The 16702-nt window shown below is 40.0% G+C and overlaps 2 protein-coding genes across 29 annotated transcripts in view; one reads left to right on the forward strand and one right to left on the reverse strand.

Moving 5' to 3' along the window:
• GABRD (gamma-aminobutyric acid type A receptor subunit delta) overlaps window positions 1-3391 on the reverse strand; it is a 20331-nt gene extending 16940 nt beyond the window's left edge. For 3 of the 14 annotated variants that reach the window (XM_023940460.2, XM_023940459.2, XM_086860563.1), the window contains exons 1-2: window positions 3017-3346; window positions 2190-2294 (exon numbers count right to left, since the gene is read on the reverse strand). The gene's annotated coding sequence lies outside the window, so the exon portion shown is untranslated. Of the gene's footprint in view, window positions 1-2189; window positions 2295-3016 lie in introns of all 14 variants that reach the window. The other 11 variants (XM_086860572.1, XM_086860569.1, XM_023940461.2 and 8 more) reach the window with 9 other exon arrangements.
• The window catches only part of CFAP74 (cilia and flagella associated protein 74), a 38137-nt gene continuing 24800 nt past the window's right edge, over window positions 3366-16702 (forward strand). For 3 of the 15 annotated variants that reach the window (XM_023940451.2, XM_023940453.2, XM_023940454.2), the window contains exons 1-14: window positions 3385-3736; window positions 4327-4565; window positions 4976-5066; window positions 5478-5624; window positions 5825-5923; window positions 7350-7454; window positions 8565-8738; window positions 9322-9432; window positions 10586-10688; window positions 11434-11591; window positions 12087-12294; window positions 12699-12881; window positions 13533-13703; window positions 14170-14288. In XM_023940451.2, coding sequence (XP_023796219.2) covers window positions 4358-4565; window positions 4976-5066; window positions 5478-5624; window positions 5825-5923; window positions 7350-7454; window positions 8565-8738; window positions 9322-9432; window positions 10586-10688; window positions 11434-11591; window positions 12087-12294; window positions 12699-12881; window positions 13533-13703; window positions 14170-14288 — 1877 coding nt within the window. In that variant the 5' untranslated portion in view covers window positions 3385-3736; window positions 4327-4357. Of the gene's footprint in view, window positions 3737-4326; window positions 4566-4975; window positions 5067-5477; window positions 5625-5824; window positions 5924-7349; window positions 7455-8564; window positions 8739-9321; window positions 9433-10585; window positions 10689-11433; window positions 11592-12086; window positions 12295-12698; window positions 12882-13532; window positions 13704-14169; window positions 14289-16702 lie in introns of all 15 variants that reach the window. The other 12 variants (XM_023940455.2, XM_086860558.1, XM_086860559.1 and 9 more) reach the window with 7 other exon arrangements.

Consider the following 16702-nt stretch of genomic DNA (forward strand, 5'->3'; position numbering starts at 1 on the left):
CCTATTTTTTGTAAATGAGATTTGGGAATATCATTAGCAATTGCATGGTGGGAATATTTAGCTCGTTTCAGAGGTTGTACTGTACTTGCACTGTATGAGCATCCCCCAGCCCCAACACAAATGTGTCTGTATTTAATCAGTATCTGGATAACCACAATATTAATTTCCCTTTCACCTTAGGTGCTAGAAATATAGTTTTTATCTGTTTCTAAATGTTCTGTAGAACATCTAGTTCTTCCCCCAGTCTGCATAAATTTTTTTATAATCATGAAACACACCGCAGCCAGACACTTTGCCCTCCTTTTCTTTTCTTTATGCAACAGATTTAGGATTAATTTCCCCAATTTCACCCCAAACCAGGGCTAATTCCAGGATGAGGATGATAGTTTTACCCCAGATGTGTTGCTCTCAGGTGTGCACTCTCAGCTGGTGCCACCCCAGGCCATTCCTCCACTAAGTGCTCTGACAGCAAATGCCCCTCTCACTTTTTGTCCATACATCTGTAAGGATGAGTCATTAGGAAAATGCTCATCAATGTTTGCCATTATTTACAGTCCAACAAATCAATGTTTGCCATTGTTTACAGGCCAACATCAATCCCTATCAAACAACAGGGGCAGACCAGTCATGCTATGTAATTGATATGAACCACTCTGCCAAAATGCATATTCCATTATTGGCATGTCTTCCTGCCTAAACGCCAGAAAGCTCCATATATGAGTTCCTGTCACCTTGGAAACGTTCGGAAGGGAATTGCCAACTGTCTGTGGAAGCACAGTATGCAGCCATATAGCAGAGTGAACTGGCCAGCTCTGCTGCATTTCCAGCTGATCCTGAGATGGTACTGCAGAAACTTCACAGAAATGCCTCTGAATTTAACCTCATGGGAGCAAAACAGCAGGGGTTTAATTTGGATCTGTTCACTCCATTTCCCAGTTTCTCTGAGATGGATCGCTGGGGTCCAGAGCCCACAAAATCTGGAAGAACTGCATCAACCAAAGCCTTTTTTGTACATTTCCTGGAGCTTAAATATTAAAGATTCACTGGCTTTAAGTTGATAGATGTACATTGTAGATTGGGAGACAGGAACTTGGCTGGGGAGCCATAATTTCCTTCAGAGGAACTGCACATATCTTCTCCCTTCTCCTATCTATATGAGAGAGAAAAATCTACATTGTCTTTCCCTAAAAACACATTATTCACCTGACACAAAATCATGACCTTTTTTGATGTTGTTATGAAAATAATTCAAACAGTTGTAAACTGGGACTGAAAAAATACCCCGAATAAAAATATCACAAGAAACTGGCAATCAGTGATATTTCCAGGTGTTCTTCTGAGTGTTTTCTTGAGGGGAAAATCCATGCTTGGATCTTTTGCATCCCAACTCAAGGAGTGTGGGAACTGGCAGGTTCAGAGTTAAAATGGTTATAACTATTCCAGATCTGCAGAGAGAGCTATATAGTTAATCACTGCATATTTTTAGCCTACATCTTGTAGCTTTAATCCTGCAAATGTCTGTATGTAATTTGTTTTATGTAATATGAATAGATGCCATAAAATCAAGAGTCCACCATTTACAGCTAAGAATGTCCATGTATTTCTCAAGATTGAGGACCTAGAGCATGAATGTTGGGCAATGAACTGGTCACTGTAATTTCTACTCTATACTGTGTGCACCAGTGGAAATAAATGCTCAGATTAGCAGCATGTGCTTGTGTGCCTGGGATCAAAACCTGGACCTTACTCTTGTAGCAACAATAACAATTACAGAAATATTGCTTACAATTAAGGAACGTTTTCAACTAAATAAATCTGAGAATGCATCTGTCTCTGTGTACAGATCAGGGTGTATTTTAGTGTGGATGATGTCTCAGTATTTTAATAACTGAATCCCTGTGAATCTTTGAATAGCTGGGTTTCTCTAGCACATCATTGAGGCCTAGTGCCAAGAGTGAGGGAACAAGGATCTGCTTTGCTGTGGATCCAGCTGCACTGGCCCTTGACTTTGTCAAAGCAATACAAGGAATACAACAGAAAGGAAACCCAGTTAATTACCAATTTAGAGCTAAAATCATAGATTCATAAGATGGCCGGGTTGGAAGCAAACTCAAAGCTCACGCAGTTCCACCCCCTGCCATGGCAGGGGCACCTCCCACTATCCCAGGTTGCTCCAAGCCATGTCTGACCTGGCCTCGGACACTTCCAGGGACGGTTCAGCCTCATCTTCTCTGGGTGCTCTAAATCTGGTACCTGAACACTTGATATCAAACAGACAGGCTCACAAGATTCTGCTGCAGAACAGAATATTCAAACTGATTCACTTTATGAACACAGACATTCACTATGTAAATCACTGAAATATCATCTAAGGATTTTTCATGAAGTGACTTTGTGCATATTTATAACAATTAGAGAAGCTCATACAGAACCTCTAGAGCTGCAGTTGCTGCTTAAGCCAGAGGAATTGTTCAGAATGTGACATTATAAATGGTCAGTATGACAGGTACATGATTTCTGCTGTAATAACCTTTAATTAGTAACTAGTGGTGAAATCCTTTTGTCAGGATAGTACAGGCTTATTTCTGAAAAGCCATTTAAGACAGCTTCCTTTTGGATCGAAACTTGGAAACCTTCACTATTCTAACGTGTGCTCCAGCCCCAAATCCACAGGACTTCACATTGCAGCAAGTCATCTGAATTCACAAAAAGGGTTTTAATCATAATGCCACCAACTTGCTTAAAATTTATAAATGTATGAGAATATACACCAAGCTGAAAGTTCACTGAGAATGTCTCTGGCTTTGGTTACCTGAAACCGCCCGAACCAGATGTCCCACAAAGGCAGCACAGATAGAGGTGCTCCCACCAGGGTAATTACTGACACTAATATGATGGAATTATTAATGCTGCTGTATTTCCAAAGTGTAAATCATTCTTTTAAAGAACATGTCAAAAGCTCACTTGCCACCACACCCGGGCAGAAGCCGTGTCAGTGGCTCATATTTTAACTTACCTCTGAGAATAAGTAATTTAAACAATCCTGAAGTAGGTAAACACCCCAGTGAGGTGCTCAAGATGGCTCAAACCTCAAGAACTCAATTATTTGAACAACCGCCAGGACCCCGACCGAGGACTACGGTCCTCGGACACCAGACCCAGACCTAGGGACCCCGGCCCTCGGACACCAGACACCAGTCCACGGCTCTCGAACACCGGATATCAGTCTACGGCTCCCGGCCCAGCCTGGCCCGCACCACTCCGTGAGCGGGGGAGACCCAGCAACCAGCGCCGGCAGCGCCGCCCCGCGCCCGCGGCGGTTCGGGGGCAGTTCGCGGCCGTGTGTGCGCGGCACCCCCGCGCGCGGTGGTTGGCGCCGTTGCCGTGGCAGCGCGCCTGGCGGCCGAGTGAGGAGCTGGTCAGGGCCCTGAGCGCGGTCAGCTGTGAGAGAACGGTGCCGGGAGCACCGAGTCCGCCCCGGGGTGTCCTGTGGGAGGGCTCGGGCTCTCTGCCGGTACCTCAAACTCTGTTATTTGGGAGTTGGAGCCACACAACCTCACAACGCAGTGGTTTGGCTGAAAACGTTGGGGCCACTGCTGCATTGGCAGCTCGTTTGATGTTTGTGCAGCTTCTTAGTGCCACCAACATCCCTAAATCAGTAGCCCAGCGTAGGAATCCTGCTTGGCTCTAAGGTGGTTCATGTCGTTTACTCATTCTTCCATACTTAAATCCTGAGGTGTGTTTTCTCTGCTCCTTAACTGGAGAAAAATATATGTTCTGTTCTTGTTGCTTCTTCTTGAGTTCTGCGGAAGCATTTACATAAACGCAGTTTATGAGCCAGCTTCGTTAAAATTAATCATATGTACAAGTCTCTCTGTGAGTAAGATGTGAACTGCTCAACCATGTGGTAATAACTCATTCTAGATGACATGCAGAATTTACTGAAATCTAATAAATTGTAACAATGTTTGGGAACAGTTTGCTTTGCACTGGAGAACTCCACAAGACTGAAGAACAAATAGTGTTTGTTGGACTTGTGCCCAAATACTTTGGGGTAAAGTCATGGTATGAAGTGGATAAAATACATTCAGAAAGTTTATTACTGAGCTGATTGTTTTAAAAAAATAAAAATAGAGTCCTTGCTTTTCACTAAGACATTTATTCTAGTTGATATTCAAAATGTGTAACTAGCACAGAGGTATGGGGCTGTATCCAGTTATTTCACATGCATTAAGTATGTACTGAATGCTGTGAATTTACCTCCAGAGATAGTCACCACTATTGCAAGTTGTTGGACATTTGATATGTAAAATGTGTTCTTTTTAGTCAGCCTGGTCATTTGGAAAGAACTGTCAGCATGGAAGATCACGAGATCAGCTATAATGAGGGAGAACAGCAAATATCTCCTCTAGTGTTTCTAGAGGAGGAAGAAGAAAAACAAGAAGAGGAAGAAGTAGAAAGAGAAGAAGAGGAAGAAGAACAAAAAGAGGAAGAAGCAAGACGAGCAGAGGAAGAAAAAGAAGATGCAGCTGGTCAGCTTCCTAACATTGAAGAACACTGGCAAGGTGAAAATTAATTGTTTTGATAATTCACAAAAAAATGGCATTAATGCTAACTTAATGTAAGATAAACATATTAGATCATTGGCCAGAACCTAGCAATACATTATCCTCCCTTGTCTCTCTCCCTCTTCTTGTCTGTGATTTTCCCACATAAATGGGAAATTTTCCATTTATGTGGAAAATTCATGTCTTGGGGACACTTCCACATGAAGGCAGAGAGCATTCTTCTGTTCATTTGCAGGTGTATAATAGTCCTGTGTGTTTTGCCATATGAATTTTTTAATGTACACTGCAGTAATGTTATAAAATGTCATCTCTGATTCTCCATGCTGTGACTCGACAGCAAATATAGAAAGCTTTGCATTTTAAAATTCAAAGTCTCTTTATTAAGCTGTTGTTTCAATATCTGCTAGAATATGAGCTGGAAGAAGAGCTGGATGATGGTGGCAAGATGGAAAACAAGGACACTTCTGAAGATGTTGGAGACCAGTCTGATTCTAGCACGTAAATACCTTGTTCCAGTTCAAACAGAATTTCCTCTGTGGTGCTGAGTGACCAGCTGTGTATGATGTCTTAAACTAGTTTAAAACATTCCTGTTAAAATTGTAAACTATTGCTCAGGAAAACTAAAATTGCAAAGCCAAGGTGGGATCAAGAGGAGCCACAAACATTTTAAAACAAAGACACATCATTAGTGCTTTAAATGAGGGTATAAATGTTCAACATTAGCTATCCAATACTGAAAATGCAAACTTCCTGTGCTGTGTTCATGTTTCTCCTTATTTATGAAGGTCTTATTTGTAACAGTTCTGCTAGAATAAAACTGAAAGCAGGGATTTAAGGATATCAGACAAACTTCATATAATTACAGTTTTGCATTATGTTTCTTTGTTGGTTTTCTGTTCCAATTCAAAGGCAAAGCTCAGAACACTATTTGGCCAATATTGGTAACATTAGGCCTCTGAAGTCTGCAGACAGAATTCTCCTAACAGCCTTACAGAGAAACCTCCAGTTGCTTGATGACACGGTCAGGGAAAAGGAACTGGCAGTCCAAAAAACCAGGTTCGTGTTTAAGCAAACATAATCCATCAGCACAAATCACCAACAAATACTGAGATACCGTATCTGTCATAAATACTAGTGTTTCTAGAGCTGTGTATCTGATAGGAATCCTGGCTGTGAATCTTGCTTTCAAAAATAAGAGTTTCACTGGGAAGAGAAAAGAACCTACAAAACATAAATGATGTGTTTGTTTCTTGCAGTGACACGCTGAGTGCCTGTCGGCTGCAGAGCAAGATGCTGGCAAAGCAGCTGGATCTTGTAGACATGGAAATAGAGAGAGTGGAGGAGGCTGGCAATGTGTAGGTAGAAAGTATTTCTGGATACCAAGGATTACAGACATCCACTATATTCATTTTTTGTGTAATTAATGAGATAAGAGCAGAAAGGTGGAAATTTGGGAATGGGTAGGAAAGAGGCTTATATTTGAAAATGTAACAATGGGTATTAAATCAGCCTAGCTCACTGCTGTCAGTTATGTCTTTCTGGGTCTCAATCTTCTATTCAGTCTGATGAATCAAGATGCTGTGGCACTCCTGGAGGTCATAGCTTTGCTTCTGGTGATTACTTGGTCAGGGTTTATATGTATGTATATGTATATATTTTTTTAAATACACACATACATGAGCCATTCCTTTCTTGTGTTGTTCTGGAATACAGGAATGCCTTTCAGGAGCAGCTCTGCATACAGGAGCTGCTGCTCTGAAACACTTGTGGTACCAAGTGGGAGGCAATTTACTGTACTCTTCACATTTGGTTTAAATAGAAAGTAGTGGGTGGCTTGTGTACCGGGAGCCAGAGGCTTGTGAACAAACTTTGCAGCTGCATTTCTAGCCTGTGTTAATCTCCAGGTTAGAGCAGTGATGAATGAGAGAAAGGAAGACAGGTTAACTGCCAGAATGGGAGAGCTGCTTAAACAAAACTGATGGGTTGCACCACTCCTGAGGTAGTGCAAGTGGGATCTCAGAGACAGTAACAAATCCCAGCGAAGACAGAAAAGCAGTGTAATGTTTATCCATATGATGGCTCACATGGAGAGGTCTAGATATGGAAAAAATACAATTCTCCAAATCTCTTACATTTAGCAAGTGACTAGTGGAGTGAGAAAGCTTAATAAATTTCTGGCTTATGAAGTTCAAAGTCTTTATGTTTTAGCAATAATGCAAATCCTGGCTGCAATTAGCACTACCAATGCCAATACAGAAATGTTGAATTTAGAGGAGTAGCTGCAGGTAGGAGATCAATTTTCATTTAGAGGATGGGAGTTTGAATATAGTCAGGCCACTGTCTGTGGATCCTGTAGTACCTGTCTGCTAGTTTTCCTGGGGAGAGAAGAAAAATAACTGTGGGAATGCTGCAGTTGTAGGCTAAATATATGGAATACTGTAGTACCATTTAAAAAGCAAAATCGGTCTAGGTTCTCTAGGTTCACCTACATTTATCTTCATGAATAATACTACTTTTAACAGTTCGAGAAGTGAATAGTTGCATTAAGCTACTGGTCAGTGCTTTTGAAATTCTCATCTGTTCCTTTCAACCAGTGCATAAGAGTTTAAAGAAAGTTCTGCCTCAAGAATGGACACTTAAAAGGTTAAACAAGAGGCTGCATAAATTGCTGGGATTCTGATGAATAAATCTGAGCCTTAGAGCTGTGCTTTATTCTTGCTGATCTTGCAAGGGGGACTATGTTCATGCTTCTTTCTGATGGGTTCTCTCTAACATTGCCAGTGCAGCTGTGTCCCGCCTGCAAGCCATGAGCAGCCAATTGTTCACTGAACTGGAGAGAGAGAAGGAGCTGGAGCTGAGACTTGCTCTGATATTAAAACAAAACTTGTAAGTGAGGGAATGAAGAAAGTGTGAAGGGAATCAATCTTTATTACACTCTTCATATGCTGTTGGATGGATTCAAAGGTTAATCAATAGAGAAATTGCTTGTAAATACTGAGCTACATCATTCGAGAGCAACTTTTAGTCTGCATGGTTCATTCCTTACGAAGCTGGGTGTTGTGGCTCAGTCTGCAAGTTAGTTTTGCACATGTAAATAAAGTTTTAATTTTATTATGAGAGGTGCATAAATTTTGACCTAGACAGGTCTCATTTGAAATGTAAAATAAGCTGTACGAAAGTAAATCTGTCTGTGAATGAACATAAATACTTGTAATTTATGCCTCTTAGTGTTTTCATAGGATATAAAGGAAACGATGGAAAATGAGCATGGATGGAGACATTGTAACAGTACTGTGTATTTTTATGCTGAGCTAATATTGCTGCTTGTAATTGATTGCACAAAATACTTCTTTATATTAAATAGAGTAAAATTGTCTGTTGCAGGAGGCAACAGGTGAGTGTGTTTATATTTTGGTACCACAGGTACATCAAAGGAGGAACACAGGCACAAGCTTCTAGCTGTGATTAGCCAAGTGGTAAACCAGGATACAGTGTGTTCTGCTGCAATGTTGTGTAATAACTTTAAAATGCTTGACTTGTTTATTGTGTGATTAGCAATACTCAGTACAGATTAATGTACTCAGCTCTATCATATCTGGCTCCTTCAGCAGAGCACAGAAGAATTAAAGCTGTGGCCTGTCCCTGAAGTTATTTATTGTTGAAGAAAATGCTATTTTTAGAATTTTTCTTGGTTTTCATATTTTCTTCTAGATAAATGGGAGAAACACAAACTTGAGGTTTATTTTTTTTTACCTTTTTTTGACCAATATTTTTGATGTATTTGAAAGGGTTATGCCTTAAAGGGTTAGATATGAGCCTTAGTCTGGAACACCTGTGTCAATAAAAGGGTTTGATTCACAGTATGTTTTAAAATAATAAAAGGAAACATGGTTACATGTTTATTTTCCCCATAGAGCCTTTCCTATTCAATCTTATCACCTTAAAATGAAAGAATATCAGTATTCCAGTGAAAACAATTCACACTTTTTTTTAAAGGGTTGAGCTGTGGCAGATAGAAACTGAGCAGGGAAAATCCGACATCCTCTGTGAACAACTTAAAAAAGATGAGGAGGAGCTACAGATGCAATACCAGGAGGAGAGAGAAGTGAAGATTTGGAAGGAAAAAATAACAGCCCTGCAAGCAGAAGGAACACATCAGACTCGAGAGAAGTAAGATCCTCAAAGTCAGAGCCTGCTGCCTTTCTTGTTTTATTTTCAGCCAATTCTCTGCTGCAGGTGCTGAGATTAGCTAGTTCAAATACTGGTGCTACTGTGTGTTTTATCTGGGTGTGCTTAAGGAATATTTGATGAGGAAATGGAATTAAAATAAGAATTTGCCTCGGCCTTGCAGTTGTGATCTATGGGAATAAACTTGTTAATAAAAAACCTACAAATGCAGGCTTTTTTCCCATAGGAAATGAGGTATATTGGGTCAGACGAACTGCATATGTCTGCAATGCTTTTGGCCTCCAGGAGCTTCTGGACTTATGGTGAAGTCCACTGAGATTTCCTAGAGCAGAAACAGACACCAAAAAACATAAAAGTGCTCTTCAAAAGCAGAGCAAAAGTGTGTCAGTCTGGCTTTTGTGAAGTTTATCACTTTGTCTATAATATGGGGGATGTGGGGAACAAACAAATGTCCTAATTTCAGCACACATTAGTAAACTCCCCAACCCCACCCTGAGGTCTCATTGTATTGGAATCAAATTTTCCTTAGTCCTACTGCAACTGTTGGTTTGTCTGTGTTTTGCAGAAGAGAGGAGGAAGCCTGGAGAGAATGTGAAGAAAGAAATAAAAAACTTCTCAAGAATGCCAAAAGGAACCATGAGAAAGCAGTCTGCTTCCTGAGGCAAAGCATAGCAAGGTGGGGCTTCACACCTTTCCTGTTGAACATTCTCTGCTGGGCAAGAATTTATTGTCCAGTCTGTGGAAAATAATGATTTTTCTGCAAGGTGTGTCTTCTGTTGCACCTGGAAATCCTATGCCAGGTACAGTGTGGTGAAGCACTGAGATCTTATCGAGCACAAAAGGACATGGAAAGAAGAAAATCCACTCAGAGTCCTAGCATGGCCTCCAGATTCCCTGGAGTCTTTGTCCTAAGGGCTCTGACCACTTGGAGGCACTGATAATGATTTGAAGTGTTTTATATATGTGTGTATGTGTGTGTCATTAACTGAAGTAGTTTAACTAAAATCCAGGTTTGAAACCTGCCCTGTGCCATTCTATGTCCCCTCAGAAAAATAAGCATCAGTGGGTTGATGGGCCATTTCTTTGTGTTCCTGCTCTGGTTGATTTTAAATTAAATGTTCTTTCATGAGTTTATGTTATTACTCTGGTGTTGAATTATTGTGCTTCTGAAGAAACTGAACATTTATACTTATTTTTACATATATGCAAATATTAGGACTTAATTTTAAAATTACTGAAATGTACTGTTTCTGCACTGGTTTATTTTTATTAGATGTTGTGTACAAACTGATCATAATTAAGAAAAACAAAGTCAAATAGATTTTTTTTTCTTTACAAATGTATCAAACATATCAGTTTTTTTCCTGGTTTCCCATTATATTAGCTGGAATATTCCCAGATTTGATCCCTGCCCACATATTTCCATCTTGCAGAGTTTTTAGGGTTTACTTTTAGTGTGGGTGCATGTGCTTGGCTTGTAAAAGTTTGCTACATAAGGTTTAGATAGTGCTTATATGAGCAACACCTGAATTCTTTATGTTAGCAGTGAGTCATGTCATAACATGAAACACATTCTTCATATCCAAAATTGAAAAAAAAAATAAAGTTGTTGAGCAAAATATTTGAAAACCTGTTGGCACTTGGAGCTTGAGTGGTGCCGTGTTTGGAGGAGTCTCTGACTGTTCCCCTGTGCCCACAGTCAGTGCCCACCAAACGGGTTTACAGCAGCAATGCCTGGGGACATTGGTAATTACTCCTTGTCAGCTCAGACCTACTAATACCAAGAGCTTTCCAGGATGAGTGCCTGAAAGATTTTACTTTGCTTACAGAATTTGTGAAAAAAATGCAAAGGAAGAAGTGAAAGCTCAGGAGCATATGGAGAGAAGGATACAAGCTGTGCTTTCCCTGAAAACCAGCATCACTTCCAACAGGGTACTGCTGCTGGGCTGGGATGGGAATGAAGTCACTGACTTGGGAGGCTGCTGGGTTCTAGTGCAAGTCAGTTCAGTTTTTCTTCCAGAGCTGTGAAGTGATTTTTGATCAGATCAGTGACCAAACCCCTTGAAACAGGGGACAGTTTAACCGTTGGAGGGATGGCATGAGATCTGTGTGCGCAGGTTTTAACACTTCTGCTGATGCAGTTTATTCTGTCAACAGTCTAGTTGTTCTGTGAGGGGAACTCTCTGGGAAATAATGCATACTAAAAAAAATTCTCTGGAAGTTCAACCAGAAGGATTTCCAGTTATTTGGATCCCAGTGCAGAAATATTCCACATGGAGAAAACATATGGAAGAAAAACAGTTATTTGAGAATTTAAATAGTATAAATTAGGAATTTCTGAGCTATGCTGCTTTGCTTTTTTATTTATGTTCTGTAGAATCTGAGGGAATGATCTTAATTTAATCTGGATTTGATTAGAACTGTTATCTTTCCACATTCCTTCACTAAGCAGCATTTCAGGGGCAGGCTGGAAGGGTAGAGAAGTACCCTGGACCTAGTCAGAGCTTTCTGCATTTCAGCACCCCATGACTACAGAGAATATTACAGACAATACCTTCTGCTTCAGAGACATCCACCATAAATGTATACTTGGATAAGGGGACCGGCATTACATTCTCTGTTTTATATTCTTTAATATGTGAATCAAATATGTAACTGGTTTGTGTGACTTCCATAGGAAAGGCTCCAAAGTCTCCAGATTTTGAACAAAGCAAAGGCCTTGGAAGCAAAGAAGGAGGAGATGAAAATGAGGGAGGCCATCCTAGCAGAAGGAGGCAATGTTATCAGGGAAATTTTTCTCCATAAACAACAGCAAGAACATGAAAAAAATAAAGAGTGAGTATCATATCCATATCAAACTCTGCCTGCTCCCTGGAGCTCAGTCAGATCCTGAAGGCAGAACATCTCTGATGCTGCCTGGAAGGAGTGAACTCCCTCTCCCACTGTGTGTGTGACACTTGCACAGTCTGTTCTTGGTGCCCTGAACTCCTGCCTTAGGGATGCTCAGAGCACCAGAGCTCCCTGGGTGTTCCGTGATCAATTCCTCCAGGAGTGGAGTTCAATGACCCTGAACTGGAAACCTGAAGTAACTGTCCTCCTCTGAACACTAAGTCTATATCAGCCTTCTAAAACACTGTAACTGAGTATATTTAGTATGCAAAAGTGTTTAAACAGCCTCTGAATCACTTGATGTCTTGGCACAAATTACCATTGTGCCCAACCTAAAGACTTGCTATTTAGCTAAAAGGCTCCAAGGGAGCTGAGTTGTAGTTAATATTATTGGTAAATAACTGTGGTTGGGTTAATATTTAATATAATTTTGGGTTACAGAGCTTTTAGAGAACTGCAGAAGTCAAGAAAAATGGAGATTGTGTCTCAGATTTTGCACGAAAGAGCTTCTATTCACAAGCAGAGAAAAAGTCGGTCCCCTACTAAGGCAATTATGGCTCATGGTAAACTTGAGGATCCTTTCCTGCAGAGGGGGGAAGCCTGGCAAAGTGAGGAGGCCTGCAAACATGCAGATGGGGAAATATCACAGGTAATCAAAGGCCTCAGAATTATTCTCTTTAGATTGTTTGGGGTTTTTTTGTTGAACATGCAGGTCATTAAATTCTGTTTAAAAATAGCACAGGCTACAACTAAACATGAGACAGTAGAGAACAAGTGGACAGTAATTTCCCCATCAGATCTCTTAATATCTGTTAGTTTCCTTTTTCTCAAAGGAGATATAGTGACTTTTAACACAAGATTTTGTCTGTATTCAGTGTTTTAAAAGGTCTAAGTTGGCATCTTTGGCCTCTGCGCCCAAAGCCAAGAGGCCAGAAGGCCAAAGACCTGTCATTTTTGTGTTAAAAGTTCTCCTCAGAAACTTACAGCTGTTAAAGTAACTGTTCTCTAGTCATTCTTAGCTGTATCTTCAAAACCTGTGTTCTTTCATCGAAGTCGTGGCACTCTCCATCAGTTTGTTCCTTGGCTGGGGAGGAAACTGCTCCCCAAGAAGAGAGTTCTGAGAACAGACCCCAGCATGTGCTGTGGGAAAGTGGTGATGAGGACAGAGAGAGGGACAAGACGCTCCTGGTACCAGAGTTCCCAGGACTTTGGAGTCAGGAATATGACTTGCACGAGGTAAATGTTGTGATATCTCTTGTTAGAAACAGAAAAGAACCTTGCTTGATACCAACAATTGTGTATTTTGCAGTTAAAATGCAGACATTATGTTATTACATAGATGCAGAAATTCAGATGTGAGAATATCATCAGTCATTGCTTTTTGACACTGGTCTGGAGGAGAGAAAACAGTACTTCAGGTTTAGTTCAGAAATCTGTGAAGACATAAATCACATTATGTTTAATTGTTTGAGTTTAAGAAAACTTCAGAATAGATCAAAAAAAGTCATATCAGTACATATTCCTAGATTAGCAGAGAAGCACTGGACCATGACTGAAACATTCCAGTGAAGTCAGCTGATATTTTTTTTCTCAAGTTTAATAAGCTGAGGGGGAAAGAAACCCTTAAAGTGCAAAGAAGTTAATTCTGCCATGAAAAGCATGATGATGTAGTATTGGGTGATGATAAACTGCAGAATAGATAGCTAAGAATCCATTGAATTCTTCATATTGAGGTTGGATGCTGAGTTTGACTGGAAAGAGCCAGAAAAAAGCTGGCCAGGTGCTGGAAGATTCCTTTTGCAATCTTTCTACTGTAGCTGCAGATTCTGTGATCCCACACAGAATGTTTTTTCCACACAGGTGTTTTTTCTGCATGTTGCTTTTTAGGTGCCCAAAGCAGAAGATCCAATACAGTTGGCTATAAGGGCAATGATGAAACAAATAGCTGAGAAAAAAACAGAGAAACTCCAAACTGGAATTCTTCATAAGCAAACTGTGCCTGGCCAGGAACATAAGAGCTGTGCTTTCCACAGCAAACCCAGCTGCATTCATTTCAAGGTCAGTGGCCATTCTGCGTGGAAATGTAGAGAGGTATCTGCTGGAGGTATATCCCTATAGATCAATATTCTGTTGCAGCCTTTAATAGGTCTGTAATGAAATTTGAAACAGCTCTTGCCTTTTTCTCTAACAATCTCTTAGTTAAATGATAGATTAAATAAACTAGTTATTTTTACTGTCTAAATTATAAAATATTTCCTTTTCTTAGTGGAGTTTAAATACTGTGAGAAAGGTGAGCAGATGATGAGCTCCTTTTGGACTGTGTTGTGTGTTTTTTGAATGGCAGTATTCTAGTACTTGTATATTGTTTGTAAATACATTATTACTGTAAAATAATGTTCTTAAAGAAGTGGTGAGTCCCATGCAGGTAAATTACATTTAGTCAACAATACTGTTAATAACTCACTTACACCATGAGCATGATATCCTGTCTCTGACATTCACCTGGTATGTTTGGCATTCCAAGGATTTTGATGTTGGTCAAATCTACAAAAAGAAGATAGTTTTGACAAATGCATCCTACAGTGCTAATTACTGCAGGCTGGTGGGAATCAGTGAATGCCTCAAGGACATCATTAGTGTTCAGTAAGTAAATTAACTGCAGTCTTGTTTTACCTTTGTACCACAAAAGCTGGAACTCAATTCTGTATCAACTGAATTTTCTGCTTGTCGTGGATTAACCCTGCAGGCAGAGAAACTCCACAGGGCAGCTCCTCAATCCCTCCTGAGTGGGATGGGGGAGAAAACTGGGGGGGAAGAAACATCAAACTTATGGCTTGAGATAAACACAGCTTAATTGGACAGAAAAGGAAGAGAAAAAAGCTGATGAAATAAAGGAAATCAATCTCAGAGCAAAGAGCACCTAAATTGCAGTCCTGTGGTCTTTCCCATCAATCTATTCCTGTAATTCTGCTGCCAGGTTATGTAATGAAGCACTGTGTCTTCATTATGGGAGATATGTTTTCAGTTGGGAGATTACAAATTAATCTCATTTTAACTACATTGATAATTTTATCTCACTGCTTATAAGTAAACAAAAGGAGGTATCCACAAAATGTTTCTTTTTAAGAATCCAGATACCACCTCTCTCTGGAGCTGGACTGAGCCTTTAGGTAAATAAAAGGCAAGTTGTGAAAAGTAGTATTTCTTAAAAAAATTAAGTCAGGAAAAGAATTTATTTACCTGGAATTCTGTGAAACAAACAAAAAAAATTATTGTAGTCTAGCCTAAAAGTGAAAAAAATGCTAAAGCTCCTGTGTGTAAGTGAAGCTTATGGACAGATAGGAGACATGAAGGTGAATTCATTTGTCTTTTGGAGAAAGTTCAGGTTTCAACCCTTATGCTGACCTGGAGAAGCCACCTGTGGGACAGTTTAATGACACCACAGTGAATAAACAAGTTATTTCATCACTGTAAGTGATTTCATACTCCAGAGTTCCTTTCCCAGCTCACTGTCCACTGTCTTTGTGGGGATAAACCGCACATGGAATTTCTGGATCATCTGATACGGACAGGATGGTCCAAGGTGAAGCCATTCCTTGAACACTTTGCCCCCACAAGAGTCCCCAGGAATGTGAACAGAGAGTTCTTGACTAAACAACATCTCTGGAGAGCTGTAAAGTCTGAATCCAGCTGATGTGGGTGGATTAGGAAAGGTGTGGAGCACTTCATTCCCAGCCTGATGGAGGTGGATAATTGAGCAGGACACAGCAGAACCCTTCAGCTACTAAACCTGCTTTGGTGCTTGACTCCATGTGTAGCTCCTGATTGGATCAAAATCACATGTGTGGATTTATTTTTGACCCACTTACACATGTTTAATTTCTGTGACAAAGCCTGAAGCTAATAATCTGACAAAATGAGGGTTTTCTGCTGTCAAAGATTGATTTTTTTTCTTCTCATTTAATATGTTGGACACTTCCATATGATAAATCAGCACCTCTGGTTTGTGACCATAAATTAAACAATGGTTTTTGAAAGCCATAAGTCTTTCCTTGTTATAATTGCCTTTCAAAGTACCCTCCAAATACAAATGAAAGATCAAGAATTGTGAATGATTTTTCAGTGTCTGATAAATTAATTAACCTTTTGAAAATTAAATTTCTTCCCCATACATTTGCCAGATGGATAGCTAGCAAAAATAATCCAAGATTTTTTTCTCAATTGTCATGTTAAGCAATAATTTGACCAGCAGAGCACAGACCTGTGTACACTGATCCTACACTGTATAAAGTTTATTTCAGGTAGAACCAGACATAAATTGTTTATTACAAAATAGTTTTGCCAAGTATTTTGAAAATACCCAGCACATCTACACTGTCATGGTGCACTGTCCTTGGAATCAGTGCACAGGTATTTAGAGACATAATACTTGAGAGCTGTTATCAGTGGCAAGCCCTGTATTTGCTGCTAAAAAGCTTTATTCTAGTGGTTAAAATGAGCATTATTACATTCCATGCAATGGAACCTCTCCTTAGCAGAGTGGTTCTGCGTGGGTTTGTGTGTTTGGCAGTTTGTGTTCTAAATCAGAACTATTTTGTCAAAGTAACAGTTGAAATAACTATTCCTTAAAGTCATTCTCAGGAGAAGCTGCCAGGGACCTGTTCAGAGGGTTAGGACGCAGGTGCTTATTCCTTGTCCACATTTTAAGCTCATGAATTCAGAAATGTTTCCCATTCTGAAAATGTTTCATTTTGGTTTGGTTTGAGTTTAATTTTGTTTTGATAAAACTGTGAAGGGCAAATGTGTTCTGTGTCTCATTTGGCTTAGGGGCTCCCATGGCTGACAACACTTCCTTATCTCCTCTGCCTCTTCTGCCAGGCAGAGCAGGGCTCCAGGAGTGCCTCAATAATTTCATTTACAATGCAGCTGTGAGATGCCTTTTCTTCTCATGGGCATTTTCCCTGCCTCACACAGACCATGAAATGAGTGGCAGATTCTATTCAAGATAATTTTGATACAACTGGAAACAAGTAGCACTTTCTGTAATCATTTGCATG

Source organism: Cyanistes caeruleus, chromosome 22 (genome assembly GCF_971803275.1).
Source record: "Cyanistes caeruleus chromosome 22, bCyaCae1.hap1.1, whole genome shotgun sequence".
NCBI classification, from domain to species: domain Eukaryota; kingdom Metazoa; phylum Chordata; class Aves; order Passeriformes; family Paridae; genus Cyanistes; species Cyanistes caeruleus.